The following is a 15,605-nucleotide window of genomic DNA, read 5'->3' as shown; positions in this document are numbered from 1 at the left end:
CCTTTCACTGTAGACAGCGACGTACAATTCTAAATAAAACTCTAAAAACTCAGTACAGTTCCATAATATTTTTAAATATGTCGATTTACAAATTCAATCACAAAGGGAGAGGAACCTCCCAGCATCCATGGGAACGTATCATCAAAGACCACTACCGAAACAAAATTAAACATATTCATAATTCAGTACACAACCCGAAGTACCCAAAGACTGAGAAAAAACACCCGCTCATTGATAGAGTGAAATTTATGATTATAGGCGATATGGTGACAAAGGAATTTAATTACTGCATCAATGTAGCTAAAGGGTTGTTTAAGTATCGACCCGCGGTATTTGATCCGCCTGTAATAAGAGGTTATGTTTTACGGTTTACTAAAATAGTGAATAATAAATAGCACTTAAAATTTAAACAAAAAATTGGTATTAAAGTATATTACATAATTCGTAAATCCGTTACTTATCGATTTATTTCCTGTATTTACACATACATAATTAGGAGTGGTTGCCTGGAAGAGTTTGCTCCAGAGCGAGTAGATCGCCAGTTGTCCTACTTTTTATTTAATTTGTACTATATTTCTGTATACTTGTAACGGAGTGGTATTAAAAAAAATAGTCTCCAAATTGCACAATTTATTGTTTCCATAGAAATCCCACCCAGAACCTTCGGGTAAAGTTAAGCAAGTAAGTACCAAGCAAGTAATAACAATTGTAGCAACGGGCAATTTAAAAAAAATATATTTATTAACCAAGATGTTAGAATTTAGGGAAAATAACAAAATTTAACATTAACAGGAGTGACAACAGTCGAATGGCCGCATGTTTTGAGTGATATAAAGCGACAATACGGTACAATGGCGTATTGTTGGGATAATTCTGTGGCTATAATTCTAAACGATAAATTTCTCGGTGGCGAAAAAGAATTCAGAGAAATAATTAATGCTAAATATTATTATCATATTATATTGGATTATTATAAGGAAGGGGTAGATCAATTCGTCAAATACATCCGAGCCTCTGGGGTAAAATTCGATGTTTATACTGTTTAACTTTTTTATGTTGATTTTTGTCACTCCTGATTATAATAAAATGTTATTTCAGAGACCCTGCGCTTATATGCACATTTCAATCGACTCCGAACACAGTGGCACAATGACATTCATGGTTCGTATGTATTAATAAATTTGTGGTATTTATTTTATTGATTTATTAAAGTTTACCACATCATACACAGTACTAAATCTACGGCATATTTTACAAAATCTTCCACCTAAAATGTATGACAATTGAAGTATACATAAGAATTAAATTTTTAATGTCTTTTTTGGAACACATTGTGATAATACGGAACTTATACTAGTCCGTATTATGTTTAGGTCTTTACATATGAAATTGGCGTTTTGTATGGGAGAAACAAAAAGTAGATTTATTAAAATATTCTATATAAAATAATGCTTACTTAAATCAAAGTAACCATTGCTATATATGCACTTGCTCGTCTTTTGCCATCTTATAGCTTGTTCTTTGATCTCTTAATTTTTTTATCTTGTACCAAATTTCGATAAAATGGTAATCTGAAGGAACAAGGTAAAACCGGAAATTACGGTGGATGTCTTAGACATTGCGTTATATTATATTAGCATTGTCGTGAAGGAGCAGTGCCCTATAGCGATTGACCAGCCTTGGTTGTTACCAGCTAGCTTCAGCCATTGCGATTATTGTGCAGGGTTCACTTATCATCCCGCTTCATTATTATGCCGGTTAAGTAATGTAACGAAGCAGTCGACGCGCGTTTGTCGATTTGCTTCACGAAATTCGTGATTCGAGTGGATTAATAAAGTTTTAACATTAACACCACAGCTTGCAGCTAACTCAGACGTAGTTTGCGATGGATCTGCCTCCACAATGTACTTCAATTCTTCGTTAACAACTATCTCCGTCTAGTCAAGTCTCCGGCCGTCCGGAAGTCGTACTCGTAAATAACGCAATATTTCGTGTTAAAATAGAAATATTTATTAATAGAGTGGCGGAAATAAAATGAATCATGGTTTTCGAAAAACAAACCAAAACAAACAAACCCGAGTTAATCGCTGTACAACATTGAATGTGGAATTCCTAAACAAATAGGAAATATTTGGAGTCAAACTGTCAATTTTATATATAAGGACCTAATATAACTAAGATAACTTTACTTATCTACTTATTTATAGGTGCAATATTACTTTCACCACCTCTGCTTATTAGGTTACACCACAATGTAACTAAGGTTTAAATTTAAGTGAGGTTTTTTAGCTTTACGCAGACGTAGTACCCAACACTTGTGTAAACTTTCTCCGATTATGTCAAACCAAAAGAGGTGGCTATGCTGGGACTCCCGTACATAGAATAGTCAAAGATGGTTGGATACAATGCGGTGGTTTTGGTCTGAAAAGTACCGATTTAGAATCCGAGAACTTTATCATCCCTCATGACAGGCGGGGGGTGTTATGCATGGCTAACGATGGAAGGTAAGAACTAGTTTGCGAAATATCTATCTTTTTTGTTTCGGATTCATCTAAGATAGAAACATATATTTTGTGTTTTAGACATGTGGATTGCTCAACTCAGTTTTTTGTCTTGCTACAACCAGCTGCGTGGATGGCGTCAAAATACGTTGCTTTTGGTCAACTCATTGACGGCGAATCGGTTTTACAAAAAATTGAGACAGTTCCTACTTGGTACGAAACTCCAATGTCAGAAATATTGATTCACAAAGCTGGTATACTAAATATGGAGTGTGATTATATACCGATTAATAAAGGAACTAATGAGTACATACAAGGGCACATTGAAGACTTGATTGCATTAGGAGATACATTGATTGAAGTGAGAATTTAGAAATAGTTTTTATTTTGTTAATCATAATATATGCTATGGTCGTAATTGGGGTGGGAATGATGTCTGTTTATATTTCACTAAAAATGCTAAAAGCACCAAATAAACCAGATTTTTCCAATTGCAGAAGTACCTGCCTAGTATAATTTCACGTATTTGTAGGAAATTCTAGCGCAAACATTTTTGGAGATTCAATTTAGAGAAGTAGCTGGCGTAACAGTAGAAGGCGAGGGTGAGGAAGCAGTTGGCGAAGAAAAAAGAAACATTCGGGCAACGGAACGGTAATACGTCACTATACAATTTGATTCAAAATAATTAGGAAAAATTTAAATAATGACGCTGTCCCATTAGCTAAAATTCAAATTAATCATGAATCAAGTGGTAATTGTATATAGATAAATTATTTTCATAGAAAAGGGACATTCTGCTTAACTTTACACAACAAATGCTATGGAGTTGAAGTACTGTTCACACCGCTGGGCGGGAACAGTACTTCCGTCCATTAGACCGTATTCAAGAAGGAGCGATACGGTTCCTCGATGACCAGTTACTTTGCATATATAAGTACGCTGTTGGGTTTTTCCGCATCTTCTACGGCATTTAACATGGAGAGTTTAGAGGATTTGTTCCGATTAATATGAATCCCGTCTGAGTATTTCCGAACCAATACGTCATACGTCAGGAAAGGAGCGTAACAATTACCAAGGTCAGCAACGCAGCCGCGAGCCTCTTGGCATTGAGAGTCTATGCGGTGGTATCACTTAACATAAGGTGCATAGGGTTCTATAATAAAAAATGATAGTATGCTTATCAAACACTTTAAATATTTTTGCCATTACTTATTAAGAAGCCTCTTTGTTGATTCAGGTTTATCCGGAAAAAAGAAGAAATAGACAAGCAATTAAAGAGTCAATCTCTTGTTGACCCTCGGAGACCGTTAGCATCCGAAAGCGAAACAATAGATGAAAATAACGAATATGATGTAGAAGTTTATGAATATGAGCCAGAAGAAAGCTCGTATAAGCACATTTCTTTCGTTGGCACAGTGAGCCTGGTCGTTAAACCGGAAAAGCCCTTTTATATACCACTTACCGATGTACTTGATCCTGAAGAAATTGAATCTACTTATGATTTGAAGAAGTAGGTCCCTACATTAATAAATAGCTAGTGTTGTTAGCCATAAAACGGATATATTAAAAGATGAGCTTGTCAAATATTTTAGTGTAAAAAATAAAAGAAATGCAATATATATCAATTGATAGGTTTTTAAAAGGTCATTATTGCCTGGAAAGTGATCTGGAAGACAAACTGCCGAAAAAGACAATTACGCAAGAGCTATCATTCATATCAGATATATTCAAATTCGGAGAGGATTCAGAGGAAAGTTCAGGTGAAGGTATTTAAAGTTGCCGAGAGCCGGCACACTTAAACAAACTTTGTTAACATAATAAGAATTTCATTATTATTTCAGTCGAGTCATTAGAATCTGAAGACGAGCGTGAGGTTAGAAGATACCTAAAGTAACGTATTTCCTATTTTGAAATGTACCTATTAAATTATTGCTCGCCTTACATTCTCACGTTTTGTTAGGTTAAATGTGGATCGTGTCAGCTTCGCTGGTGACGTCATTAAGGGAATCGCTCGAGGTGTCGGAAAGTGTAACCTGTTTGATGGAACAAGAAAGTGAGACGTTATCCAATACCAAATAATGATATACTTACCTATATATTTGGTATATGACCTAACTGCACTTTCTCTAATGAAATAATATACTATTTTTATAGATCGGAATTAATAACGGATGAAGAATTGCGACGGTTTAGGTATAGTATAAGTCTTACTAGAAGCAAGGGATGAGTATCTATATTTACCATAATTTTTCTTATTAAGCTTGGTGATTGTTTTTATTTATGTTTCTAGAATAGCTTCTGTTGATCGAAAATCGAGAGACATGGGCGAAAAGTAAGAAAATTCTTTTTTTTTTGCTTCCCCAAAAACTATATTTTTTTAAATTTATTTTTATTTTCTTTTTAAGAAAAGTGTCAATAAGCGTCCCGTGGGCCGTCAGAGAGCCCAGCAAAATTAAACGACGACAAACGGGCTTTGTTCGTACGGAGGACTTAGAAAAGATTCATATCATACAAAGGCTCAGTTCCCACGACTTCGATGATGATGACGGTTCACCTACTGGCAGTCGGTACTTTTTTTTACAACAAAATATACGCTTAAAATTGAGCGAAAACAGATGATGTATTATTAAAGTTTAATCCTGACGGGTGGAAGCTATATGTATTATATTTCACTGAACATATCTAATCAACAGATTATTGAATAAATCTTTATACGCTTCTAGATGAAAGGACAATAATGGGAGCACTGAATGGATCCTAGCTCTACACACCTCAACCCTTTTATTCCGGCAGAACAATTCTCCGAGCGTAGTAGGCCTCAGCTAGGGCCAGCCTAATGTATTGTCGTTTTGATATAGGAAAGTGCGCATAGCGGCGTCGGCGGTGGCCGCCCAAACTGGATCTAGGCCAATGCGCCGGCCGACAGGCTTCGTGAGGCCGTCACCTTTGAAGGTCTCCGACTCCGACATAGAAGTCCGTAGACAATCCGTGCTGACCCGCTTGTACGAGAACGTGACTTTGGACGATGACGACGAAGGTCCCACGCTCAAGGAATACAGGTATAATAAGTTAAAGCAATAATCCGATTTTTTATGACAATATCTAATCGGTCAATCGACGTCAGGCCTGCCGGGGAATCCCAACACAAAAACGTGATGTTGACCTACAGCTCGCCCAATTCCCGCATAAAGAGCGACGAAAACGCAAGAGAGAAATATCTCAGGCATTCGTTAATAGCGGAAAAGGAATCATTTGAGGAGATACTGAACCTGCAGCACGGCAAAAAGTTCGTAGCTCGAAAGATATCCTCCGATTACGTCAAAACTATTGACCAAGTGGAACAAAATACGGCCGAAACGTCCATAAGGAGCGTCGAGTTCTCGAAGAGCCGCCCTTCCATGTCCGTGTCCCAGTATCAAGCGAAGAACCAGGAGTACCAAAAGAAAGTTAAAAGCGCGTCCCAACTGAAGGAGAAGCTAGCTTCCAAAGAGAGTGGTTAGTGAATGCGTATTCATAAAATTATAAATTTGTGCTTTCGTACTAATATATTGTTTCATCGTTATTTGTATATTATTTAGGAATGAGGATATCCGGGTTACGTCTTCCCGGCGACACGCCACTGTACTCGGAAACTGACGTCGCCTGATTTCCAAATTTTTAGACATTTTTACTTTTGAAATAAATGCATTTTTGAATAATATGTATTTTGGCAAACATATATTTCGAAATAAACTAACAATTGTTATTCGAAATAAATAAATGAGATACAAATAATAGATATTTAATGTAACTGAAACGATACAAAATTTCCACTTGTAAAACTAAGGTTCTATAAACGTTTCATCACTCGCCGGCCCATATTTAATAATTGAAAAACAACATTACTGGATACGATGATTTTTTATTTAGATTTATATTTATATCGCTTCGACCAATTTTTATACAAGAAAAACCGCGTAAAAAACCTTTCTGAATTTTGTGACTAACGTTGCATTTATACAAATTCATACTTATATGCAATCAGTCATTACAGGCCTATTCCAAATCGACCCTTACCTAAATCTGTAGCATAATCAACACCCGTCGCCATGGCAACGCTTTTACGACTCAACTATCGTAAAACAGACCTTAAAACCTAAAGATACATTTCATAAAAATAACAAAAGACGAATAACATAACAAATCGGGGAACATTTCAAACAATGGCACGCTAAAACACCGGGAACACGTTAAATAATAGTACATAATGTACAGCGTTTTGCTTAAATTCTTATTTACATATCATTTATATACAAGATTAATTTACACTAAACAATCTCGAGCTCACTAGGATTTGATCGGCACTTTAAAATCGGCTTCACTTTCACTGTACTGCACCGGGCCTTGGGAAAGAGGCCCAAACATTATTCAAATATGAAGTGTACCAAATAATCATTCATTCAAAATCTTCAAAAAAAGGTAATTTTGACCTGTAGCCAAGTGATAGTGCACTCAAAAATTCTAAGAGACAAGCGAAACGGACACAGAACTATGTCCGCCCGATGATGTCTAGTGACCGTGACCGTGACCGTGTCCGTGTCCGTGGCCCGTGACACTGTATCCGTTGGGCGGGGCCCTGTTGTCGTTGACGTTGTTGCCCTCCGCGTTGTCGTCGACGTTGGCGTCGGTGTTGTTGCGAGCCTCGAGTTGCTGTTGCCACATCGACGCGTAGAAGCCGCCCTGGGCGAGGAGCATCTCGTGGCTGGAAATTTACAAGTCGTTTAATATAGCGTTTTCTTCCACTTCATGCAAAAACCACACGAATGACTCACTTTCCCCTCTCGACGATCTCCCCCTCCTTGAGCACGAGGATCTCGTCGGCGTGAATGATCGTGGACAGTCTGTGGGCCACGATCAGGGTGGTCCTGTCGGCGCACACTCGGGACAGGGCGGCCTGAAACGGTTCGAGGTCAAGAATAATAAAGCGTCTGCCGATAGTAATCCAACCCCCGAGGATGCGAGACCGACCTGTATGTTCCTCTCGGTGTGGGTGTCGAGGGCCGACGTGGCCTCGTCCAGCAGCACGATGGCGGGATTCTTCAGAAGGGTTCTGGCTATCGCTATCCTCTGCTTCTCTCCGCCGCTCAACCGGAGCCCTCTCTCGCCGACCTTACGTTATCGTGAGATGGGTTAAAGCGGCTTTTATTATTAATAATAATAATTTATACAACAATATGGTACAGAAATATTCCGGTGGTACAATCTAAACTTCGAATTCATATCATTATAGTCGATTCTTATATTGTCCTCACATTATTGAAGTATATTATTACGATCTCAAATCAATCAAATCTGGTAAATATTTATTCCTAATACTGGTAATTGACCTACGCTATTTAGCCACCAGTAGGAGCATGCAAATAACCAGAAGCAATAAAGTGTCAAATGACCTGCGTGTCGTAAGCGTCGGGAAAGGAGAGTATTCTGTCGTGGATGTCGGCATTTTTGGCAGCCGCTATCACGTCCGCCGACGAAGCTTCCAGTTTCCCGTACTGAATGTTGTACCTGCCAAACAAATACTGTCAATGTCGAGCCCCGACGCGGTCGGCGGTCTCTCGTTCCGCGTCGTCTAGATCACCTGACGGAGTTGTTGAACAGCACCGTGTCCTGAGGCACCACTCCGATGCTGGCCCTCAGCGAGGCCTGCGTGACGGTGCGCACGTCCTGGCCGTCCACGAGCACCGCTCCCTCGTTGACGTCGTAGAAGCGAAACAGCAGCCGCATAATCGTCGACTTGCCGGCCCCGCTCGGCCCCACCTGAGGCATCGTAACGCGTGAGTCGTCGCTTCGGGGAGCCGTCGACGCCACGGGAGAGGAAGCGCTCGCTCACCAAGGCCACCGTGGAGCCCGGCGCCACCTTGAAGGTGACGTTGTTGAGCACCAGCCTCTCGGGCCCGTAGCCGAAGGACACGTGCTTGAACTCGATCCCTCCGCGCCTCACCAGCAGCTCGGGCGCCCCGGCCGCGTCCTTCACGTCGCTGTCCACGCGCATCAGTTCGAACATGTTCTCCATGTCCACGAAGTTCTTCTGGATCGCCCTGCGGGAGGAGGATACGATTGGTCGGGACGAATCTATCGATCCGCAATATACCAGACAAAGATGTATGTTTATTCAAATCTCTCAAGAGAATTTAGCTTCTTGGGAAGCATCTGAAAATGGCTCAATTATCATACATGTTAACTGACAACATCAGGTTAAATCGGCTCGAACGAAACCCTCACCTGTAATAGGTACCGAACCAATTCAAAGGCACGTAGAGTTGTACTATGTACGTGGCGAACAAGACGTAATCTCCGACGGTCAGCTCGGCCGTGTGCACCACCATGTGCAGAGCCAGCAGAGACCCCGCAAGTAGCCCTGCGGTGTTATCACATATATAAAACGCTTCTAGTATATGAGATTTTTTTTTCATTTCAAAAATATCCAGCTTTAAAACTAATACAATTTTTCATTTTCAGTATACAAATTGTGTTACAAAGTGATTTTCACATAGTTTTTATGATCAAATTCGTTCGTTGATAATATCTATGAACCGCTTTAAATCTATGAATTTCCTCAGTACGCGGACGTGATAAGGACTTAATGAATGCATAAAACTAGATCAAGCCTGTTCCTAAATGCCATGCCATGTCATGTTCTGCATGAAATGCAAATTCACGCTAACGAATGAAACGCGTAGCAAAAATTAAAAATTATAATGATCATACATAATTTGTGAAGATAATAATTTTAAAGTTTTCGATTAGAATCTCCGATTGAGGCAAATAATCCTCTATGAAGATTAGAGGAAGTTGTAATTGTTTATTAAACTACAAATGTTCGAATTGTGCGTCATAGCTTTTCTAAGATAACTAGAAAGGCAAGAAAGACGTCGTTGTCTAACACTTAATTGATAACGCGGCGCTTCTCGATTGCCTCATGACCGAATACATTTTATCTGCGTGTGCGCAACGATACATACCGCTATTTAAAATAAACTAATTAAATTGGCCGCGTTATTTTTTCATTCATTAGATATAAATATATATAAATGGAGATTCTTTTTTTCATTATAGGTGTCATGAACTCTAAACGGGAAATTAGCTTTTCCACAGCAATACGTATTCAATTATATGTGTCGTTTATAAACAAATTAAAACCGGTTTAATCAATTATACTTTACAATACAAATTATTTAAATTATAAACAATTGCAAGATAAAACATCAATTATACACATAATCGACACTCAATGAAACAGGTCGTAAATAACTCACCCGAGCAAATGATAATATTCTGCATCGTATTCAGTATATTTAGAGTAACCAACGATTTGAATTCTTCTTTCTGAAACGATACGTAACAATAAATGTCAGCTGTCAAAAGGTCGACTAATGTCAGGTCGCTAAATGTCAGATGTCAAGTATTTCTACCTGATAATGTTGAATGGCCCCCTTGTAAGAGACGACTTCGTAGGCTTCGGCGCCATAATACTTGACAGTCTCGTAGTTGAGCAGGGAGTCGACAGATCTGGCCTTCTGCTCGTTATCCGCGAGATTCATTCGCCTTTGGAATTTCGTTCGCCATTCCGTTACAGCAATTGTTGCAACTGGAGATGTATACAAATTATAATATACAAAATGGCCACTTTACTGCTGAATCATAATACAAACGCGAAATACACTCACCGATGTAGAAGAGCATCGTAAAGAAGACGATGACTCCGAACCACACGTTGTACTGCGAGACGAAATACACGACCGCGACGATGATGTCGACGAGCGTTGGAGTTATAGAGAACAGAATGTACGATAGAAGATTGTCTATGGAGTCGGTCCCTCTGTCCATCACTCGCAGGACTTCGCCCGTCTTGCGCGATAAGTGCCATTTGAGTGGCAAATCGTGGAGGTGCCTGAATAGCTCTAGCTGAAAGAGATCTATGTATTTACACAGGAATATGGAAAATATTAGACAAAAAATAATATCACTCAATCTCATTACAATCCAAAAAAAATTAACCAATTTGGTCTTTAAACAATTCGATAGTCGCTATTAACGATGCAGAGCTAAGATAGCAAAATTTACCTCACGAGGGGCGATTGTTAGACATCAATACTACGCCAACACTGTGATCGTTCACAAGGACCTCTGTCATTCTTATCTTTGAATAACGATTTACTCTCAATAAACATTTACAAATATTTCACCTGTATTTCTCTAGTAGTGTACTGTTGAACTCGGATCCACAAGAACGATCGCATGTTATTGAGAAGACCCATTCCGCCGGTTCCCCCTCCTTGCAGGAACTTGAAGAACACGTAAACGGCCACCAAGTCCCAACGGAAATATAGGGGTGGGATGGATAAACTGTTCACTGAAATTATGACGAGATTATTAAGTAAATAGTGATCCCTTTCAAAGGCCTGCTATTTTAATTAAGTAATTCAATCAACGAAGCAATAGTGGCAGTTCATAAACCACAAATAATAAGTACAGAACAATATTTGGATTTTACAATAATATAATTAATTTATTTTACAATAATATAATTAATTTATTTTACAATAATATAATTTATTTATTTTACAATAATATAATTTATTTATTTCACAATAATATAATTTATTTATTTTACAATATAATTAATTTATTTTACAATAATATAATTAATTTATTTTACAATAATATAATTTATTTATTTTACAATATAATTTATTTATTTTACAATAATATAATTAATTTATTTTACAATAATTATAAGTTTATAATAATACATAGCTTCAAACCGTTAAAAAAATGTTTTCTTTAAATGTGTAAAAGTTATGTCAATAAAAGACAATACTATATAATTAATTATTAATAACTGTCGATTGTATTAACGATTATGTAAATATTAAATGATTTCAGAAACAGGTAAAAAGTCTAGAAGTCCTAATTGGGGATTTTGGTAGTGAAAAGGAAACAAAGACATCATGTTGTTTATTTTGAGAAAAAAAACCTTGAAATACCAACAGGTGGATAAACCTTAATCAACACCTTTCATTTCGAAAAAGAGAACGTTTTTGAAAATCCTTGATCAGATCAACGCTTAATTTAATTAAACGATATTTTAACAAAAATATGAAATAATTATTTTGTCGAGTTAAGATCATTAATTCAAAGCCAAAATGCATTACATTAAAAACTTATTCCTGTCTATAAAACCCGATAACGAACGGAGCTGTTGTTTTAGCGACAAGAGAAAAAAACTGATTTACATAGCGTCTGTCCTTGAAAGTTCATATCACGTTAATGTATAATAATATTCGGTAATAGACAAAAGTCTACTATTTAGTAATACAAGACTAGACGCATTTCAAAAATCCGTTGTCAAACAAATCTACCAAAACTCTTCATTTTGAATCATTAACAAAGCAAATTTTAATAAAATATGGTCTTACAAAGTACGTTTGAAACATCTCATCAACATTATCTCTTTATTACCGCATACAATTATTGCGATCGACAGATGAGACCCAGTAAGAAACACGTTTATTATTATATGTATAAGTATTAAGTCAATCATTACAATAGGCGACTTTATTCAAAATTAACTATCATATGACGGAACACTGATTTAAATTATACAAATATTTTTTTGTATAAAACATTACTTATTCATATAAACTACACATTGTGCATAAACGCGATTGTAGCACACTTCTGTATAATTTAAGGTCAAAGCACTAAATTGATAATTAAGATTTCGTTCAAGCACCACATTCGGACAACTCTTAAAGTACTAAAGACTGCTTTTTATTAAATGATAACCCTTGCTATCACTTCAATTAGATTCAAATATGCCGGCCGATTAATGGCGAAGATTTCGGCTTTTAAATTAAAACATGTTACCTCAGTGATAATTAAATAAAAACAAAAACATGTTGAATGTTAAATAATGTAAATTATTATATTATAATTAACTTACCAATGAGCTTGTTGTAGATCGGAACATATAAATTGATAACTCGTCCCGCAAGAAGCGCTAGAATACATATGAACACGTAGAATTGCAGCAAAAGACTCTTCTTGGGCCAGAGAAAAGGCAAAAGGGTGCGTAATTTTGCAAATACATTTCGAAACGTTGAACGGCTTTCTTCCTGAAAAAAATATCAATGCTCAACTATACCTGAAATGAGGAATTTAATACCTTAGGTATCGATATATAGATGAGATGGCTGAAACTAGAACCTGACCGAACGACAACGATCGATAAAATCAGAAGGCGGAGATTTTACACTTTATAAATAAAATAATATATAACTACCTGTTCTGGATATATTATTAACATTTTCTAGCCAAGAAGCCGAGGTTTACTTGAATTTATCGAACTAGGTTTAAGGTCAAATAATTTATCCAAAATTATGAATACCTTTTTAAAGAAATACTTTTCAGCTGCACTATAATAATTTTGATGTGGACATGACATCTTAACTAATAAAATATAAAAATACGAAAGTAAAAACACGAAAATTCTAAGTCATCATTCACATCACATTTGGCAGATGATTTGTCATTTATGCTTTGTTTTTACTTCTGTTTTGAGATATTACATTCAACACGCTTGTTTTCATTTCACACATGAATTACCTTGAGTTTTTTTTTAATAAATAAAATTACCATTAATAAAATTAAGTCTATGATGGACAATAAAAAGTGAGAAGCCGTGATACCACATTTATAAATTATTTTCATTAATGACTGTGTAATTACAACATCAGCTACTACATTAATTTAGTCAAAAATTCACATCTTTGCACCTAAGTTTAGTATTAATAGAAAAGGACAAATATATTTATGATAGTAATGATATAAGTAAGTAGATTGAAATATAAATATTTACCCTTGGTAATAAGTTTCGCCTATTATGCTCATCACCATCTAGGTACTCGAATTGATGCATGATTCCAGGTGCCTTCATTCCTAAGATAAACATTATCATACATGATATGTAACGTCCGACAAATAATGACATCTCTAAGCGGTCTTGAAGACTGAAAATGCAAACAGAGGACTTATGGACTGCTTTTTTTTTAGAAAACAAAATAGGCTGGTGACCGTATTGTCTGTGAAAAGTGATGAAACACACACAAAATAGCTGATACAAAAAAAAAGATATTTAAATAAGTTATGTGCTACAGAAAGAATTTGGATATTATAGTTTTTATGGAAGAAATGTAAACTTACTTCTTTAAGTGCCACCACCATCCTTCTTTATTTATATTTAAAAAAGATAAATTTTCTGAAATGAATATCATAGCCCAAAATGCAAGTAATACAAAGCCATGGCCTCTGGGTGGTACGGATGGTAACAAATATCGCCTTTCTAGAATGGCTAAGTATGCAGATAATGGAAAAACAATTATAGTTACCACTAGGGCTACAATCTGCAATAAAGAAATTATCATAAAAATTCATAATAGAGGTGTAAGTCTAGTAACTTGTTTCTATATATGGCAAAAGAAGGCAAAAATTGTGAGAAAACTATCATTCTAGCGAGTCTTAAAACCTAAAAATTCAACAACATATGTCAGCTACAGATCAGTTGACACATCACCTTGTATAAAAATATTGTTGATGAAAGAAACAGATGCAATCTGAGGCCAAGGTCATACATGGTTGCACTACTGGCTTATTATCATTATTATAACAAATTTTAAAAATAAAAGAATGACTATGCCGCAATTGTATTGCAATTATATTTTTTATATTGTCCCAATTAAAAGAATTTAAATATAATTCAAAATAAAAATGTTATATGAAGTTGCAAGTGCATATAACCTTTAAGTAATGACATATTATAGAAAATGCTGTCTTTCAATCAAGTTTTATTTTATAATACATATATTGCTAATATAATACAAACATTTACACCAATAAAATTGACGCTTTTGAAATGCCAAGGCTATTAAGAAAACTGATCTTCAGGTGATTTAAGTAATGTGTTCAAGTGACATATTTTTACATATCATAGAATATGCCGCTACAATATTTTTATCTTTTAAATGTTTCTTTTTTTTGGGATTTTCAACTTATAACGAAATAATGAACTATAACTTTATGATAAAATTACAATTCTAAAATGCTATAATTTTATTATTAATGTAAGCAAGTTTTTTAGGATTTTATAAAAATTATGTCGCTTACCATGTAACCATAAACATGGCCTCCTTTAAAAATAATAGTTTGCAGTAAAAATCTGACTATACCCAACACAGGTACAAATAATGTAAATAATAATTGTGTAACATATAACTTTGATGACCTGACATCTAATACTTCAGTAGCATAACTGTAACAATAATTTGTATTAAAATAAATTTAAACAAACTAACAACATTTTGTTAGATTTTTTTTCTTAATAGGAAGTACACATTTTTAAGCTGAAATAATTAACAAACAAATTAAATAGTAATTTCCCAGAAAAAATATGAAATAATTTACTACATACCGTTTATACATGATGATTTGAATTGTGCCAAATACAAGAAGAAATACTCCAATTATGGAAGCACTAACTGTCTCCATAAAACACTGAGAAATTCCATGGTCCACCCATACTTCTCCCAAGGTAACATTTGGAGGACAGTACTGCATTTTTGTGTAACTAAGGTGACCAAAAATAATTGGTACATTTTAGTATAGTATAGTTACATATTGCAGAAATAAAGAACAAGTAAATAAAAAAGTACTATAATCTAATTTAGCACGTAATTACCGGTGTATGCAACACTGAAAGTTTAAGAAGAAACAAATAACAATACGTACGTCTTAAGTTAAAGGCACCTTGGCGGATTTACAAATAAACCTATCAAAAACCCTTAATCACTGCTCTTAGTTCTTACTGAATAAATTAATCATAATGATTTCAACATGTTGTTACGACTGCTGAAACTTAAATCAAAATAATTTTTAACACTGGACAACTGACATTTAATGCGTCGCTAAATGACTTCACATGCACTGTCAAAAACCATGACGGGAACACAGAGCAATATTAATCACTATCTGACGTATGGAAAACAGATTAATCCGGTTTATATTTAC

The 15,605-nt window shown here is 35.7% G+C and overlaps 2 protein-coding genes across 3 annotated transcripts; one reads left to right on the top strand and one right to left on the bottom strand.

Annotated features, from left to right (window-relative positions):
- Positions 1-27: 27 nt before the first annotated feature.
- On the top strand, positions 28-6,253 carry LOC123710451. 2 transcript variants are annotated; one of them, XM_045662332.1, is made up of 16 exons: positions 28-354; positions 793-1,019; positions 1,099-1,161; positions 2,290-2,504; positions 2,583-2,862; positions 3,034-3,152; positions 3,739-4,011; positions 4,134-4,261; positions 4,343-4,391; positions 4,462-4,554; positions 4,656-4,694; positions 4,792-4,833; positions 4,907-5,068; positions 5,360-5,560; positions 5,626-5,996; positions 6,080-6,253. In XM_045662332.1, the coding sequence occupies exons 1-16, from the start codon at positions 78-80 to the stop codon at positions 6,145-6,147; spliced, it is 2,607 nt and encodes an 868-aa protein (XP_045518288.1). In that variant the 5' UTR covers positions 28-77; the 3' UTR covers positions 6,148-6,253. The 2 variants fall into 2 exon arrangements, with proteins under 2 accessions (XP_045518288.1, XP_045518289.1); XM_045662333.1 differs by lacking the exons at positions 4,792-4,833; positions 4,907-5,068 and having other exon boundaries at positions 6,080-6,251.
- A 13-nt stretch (positions 6,254-6,266) lies between these two features.
- On the bottom strand, positions 6,267-15,475 carry LOC123710452 (ATP-binding cassette sub-family B member 6). Its single transcript, XM_045662334.1, has 17 exons — positions 15,327-15,475; positions 15,010-15,165; positions 14,706-14,850; positions 13,746-13,945; positions 13,402-13,552; positions 12,487-12,658; positions 10,727-10,893; positions 10,208-10,445; positions 9,953-10,128; positions 9,797-9,866; positions 8,763-8,898; positions 8,371-8,578; positions 8,119-8,297; positions 7,931-8,045; positions 7,509-7,649; positions 7,313-7,434; positions 6,267-7,242 (listed from the first exon to the last, which is right to left on the bottom strand). Exons 2-17 carry the CDS (start codon positions 15,153-15,155, stop codon positions 7,050-7,052), a joined length of 2,559 nt encoding a protein of 852 aa, XP_045518290.1. The 5' UTR covers positions 15,156-15,165; positions 15,327-15,475; the 3' UTR covers positions 6,267-7,049.
- Between the last annotated feature and the right edge of the window lie 130 nt (positions 15,476-15,605).

This window comes from Pieris brassicae, chromosome 5 (assembly GCF_905147105.1).
Source record: "Pieris brassicae chromosome 5, ilPieBrab1.1, whole genome shotgun sequence".
In the NCBI taxonomy this organism is placed as follows: domain Eukaryota; kingdom Metazoa; phylum Arthropoda; class Insecta; order Lepidoptera; family Pieridae; genus Pieris; species Pieris brassicae.
This window is presented reverse-complemented; position numbering and strand designations above follow the sequence as displayed.

What these genes read in the sequence shown, in the direction of transcription:
- LOC123710451 (XM_045662332.1), top strand. Translation starts at nt 78, where the DNA reads ATGTCGATTTACAAATTCAATCACAAAGGGAGAGGAACCTCCCAGCAT. An exon ending in TAGGAGATACATTGATTGAA is followed by an intron (nt 2,863 to 3,033) that starts GTGAGAATTTAG and finishes ACGTATTTGTAG; the next exon opens with GAAATTCTAGCGCAAACATT. An exon ending in CCCACGCTCAAGGAATACAG is followed by an intron (nt 5,561 to 5,625) that starts GTATAATAAGTT and finishes AATCGACGTCAG; the next exon opens with GCCTGCCGGGGAATCCCAAC.
- LOC123710452 (XM_045662334.1), bottom strand. Translation starts at nt 15,155, where the DNA reads ATGCAGTACTGTCCTCCAAATGTTACCTTGGGAGAAGTATGGGTGGAC. An exon ending in CAAATCATCATGTATAAACG is followed by an intron (nt 14,851 to 15,009) that starts GTATGTAGTAAA and finishes TTATTGTTACAG; the next exon opens with TTATGCTACTGAAGTATTAG. An exon ending in CCGACGCTTACGACACGCAG is followed by an intron (nt 7,650 to 7,930) that starts GTCATTTGACAC and finishes CGATAACGTAAG; the next exon opens with GTCGGCGAGAGAGGGCTCCG.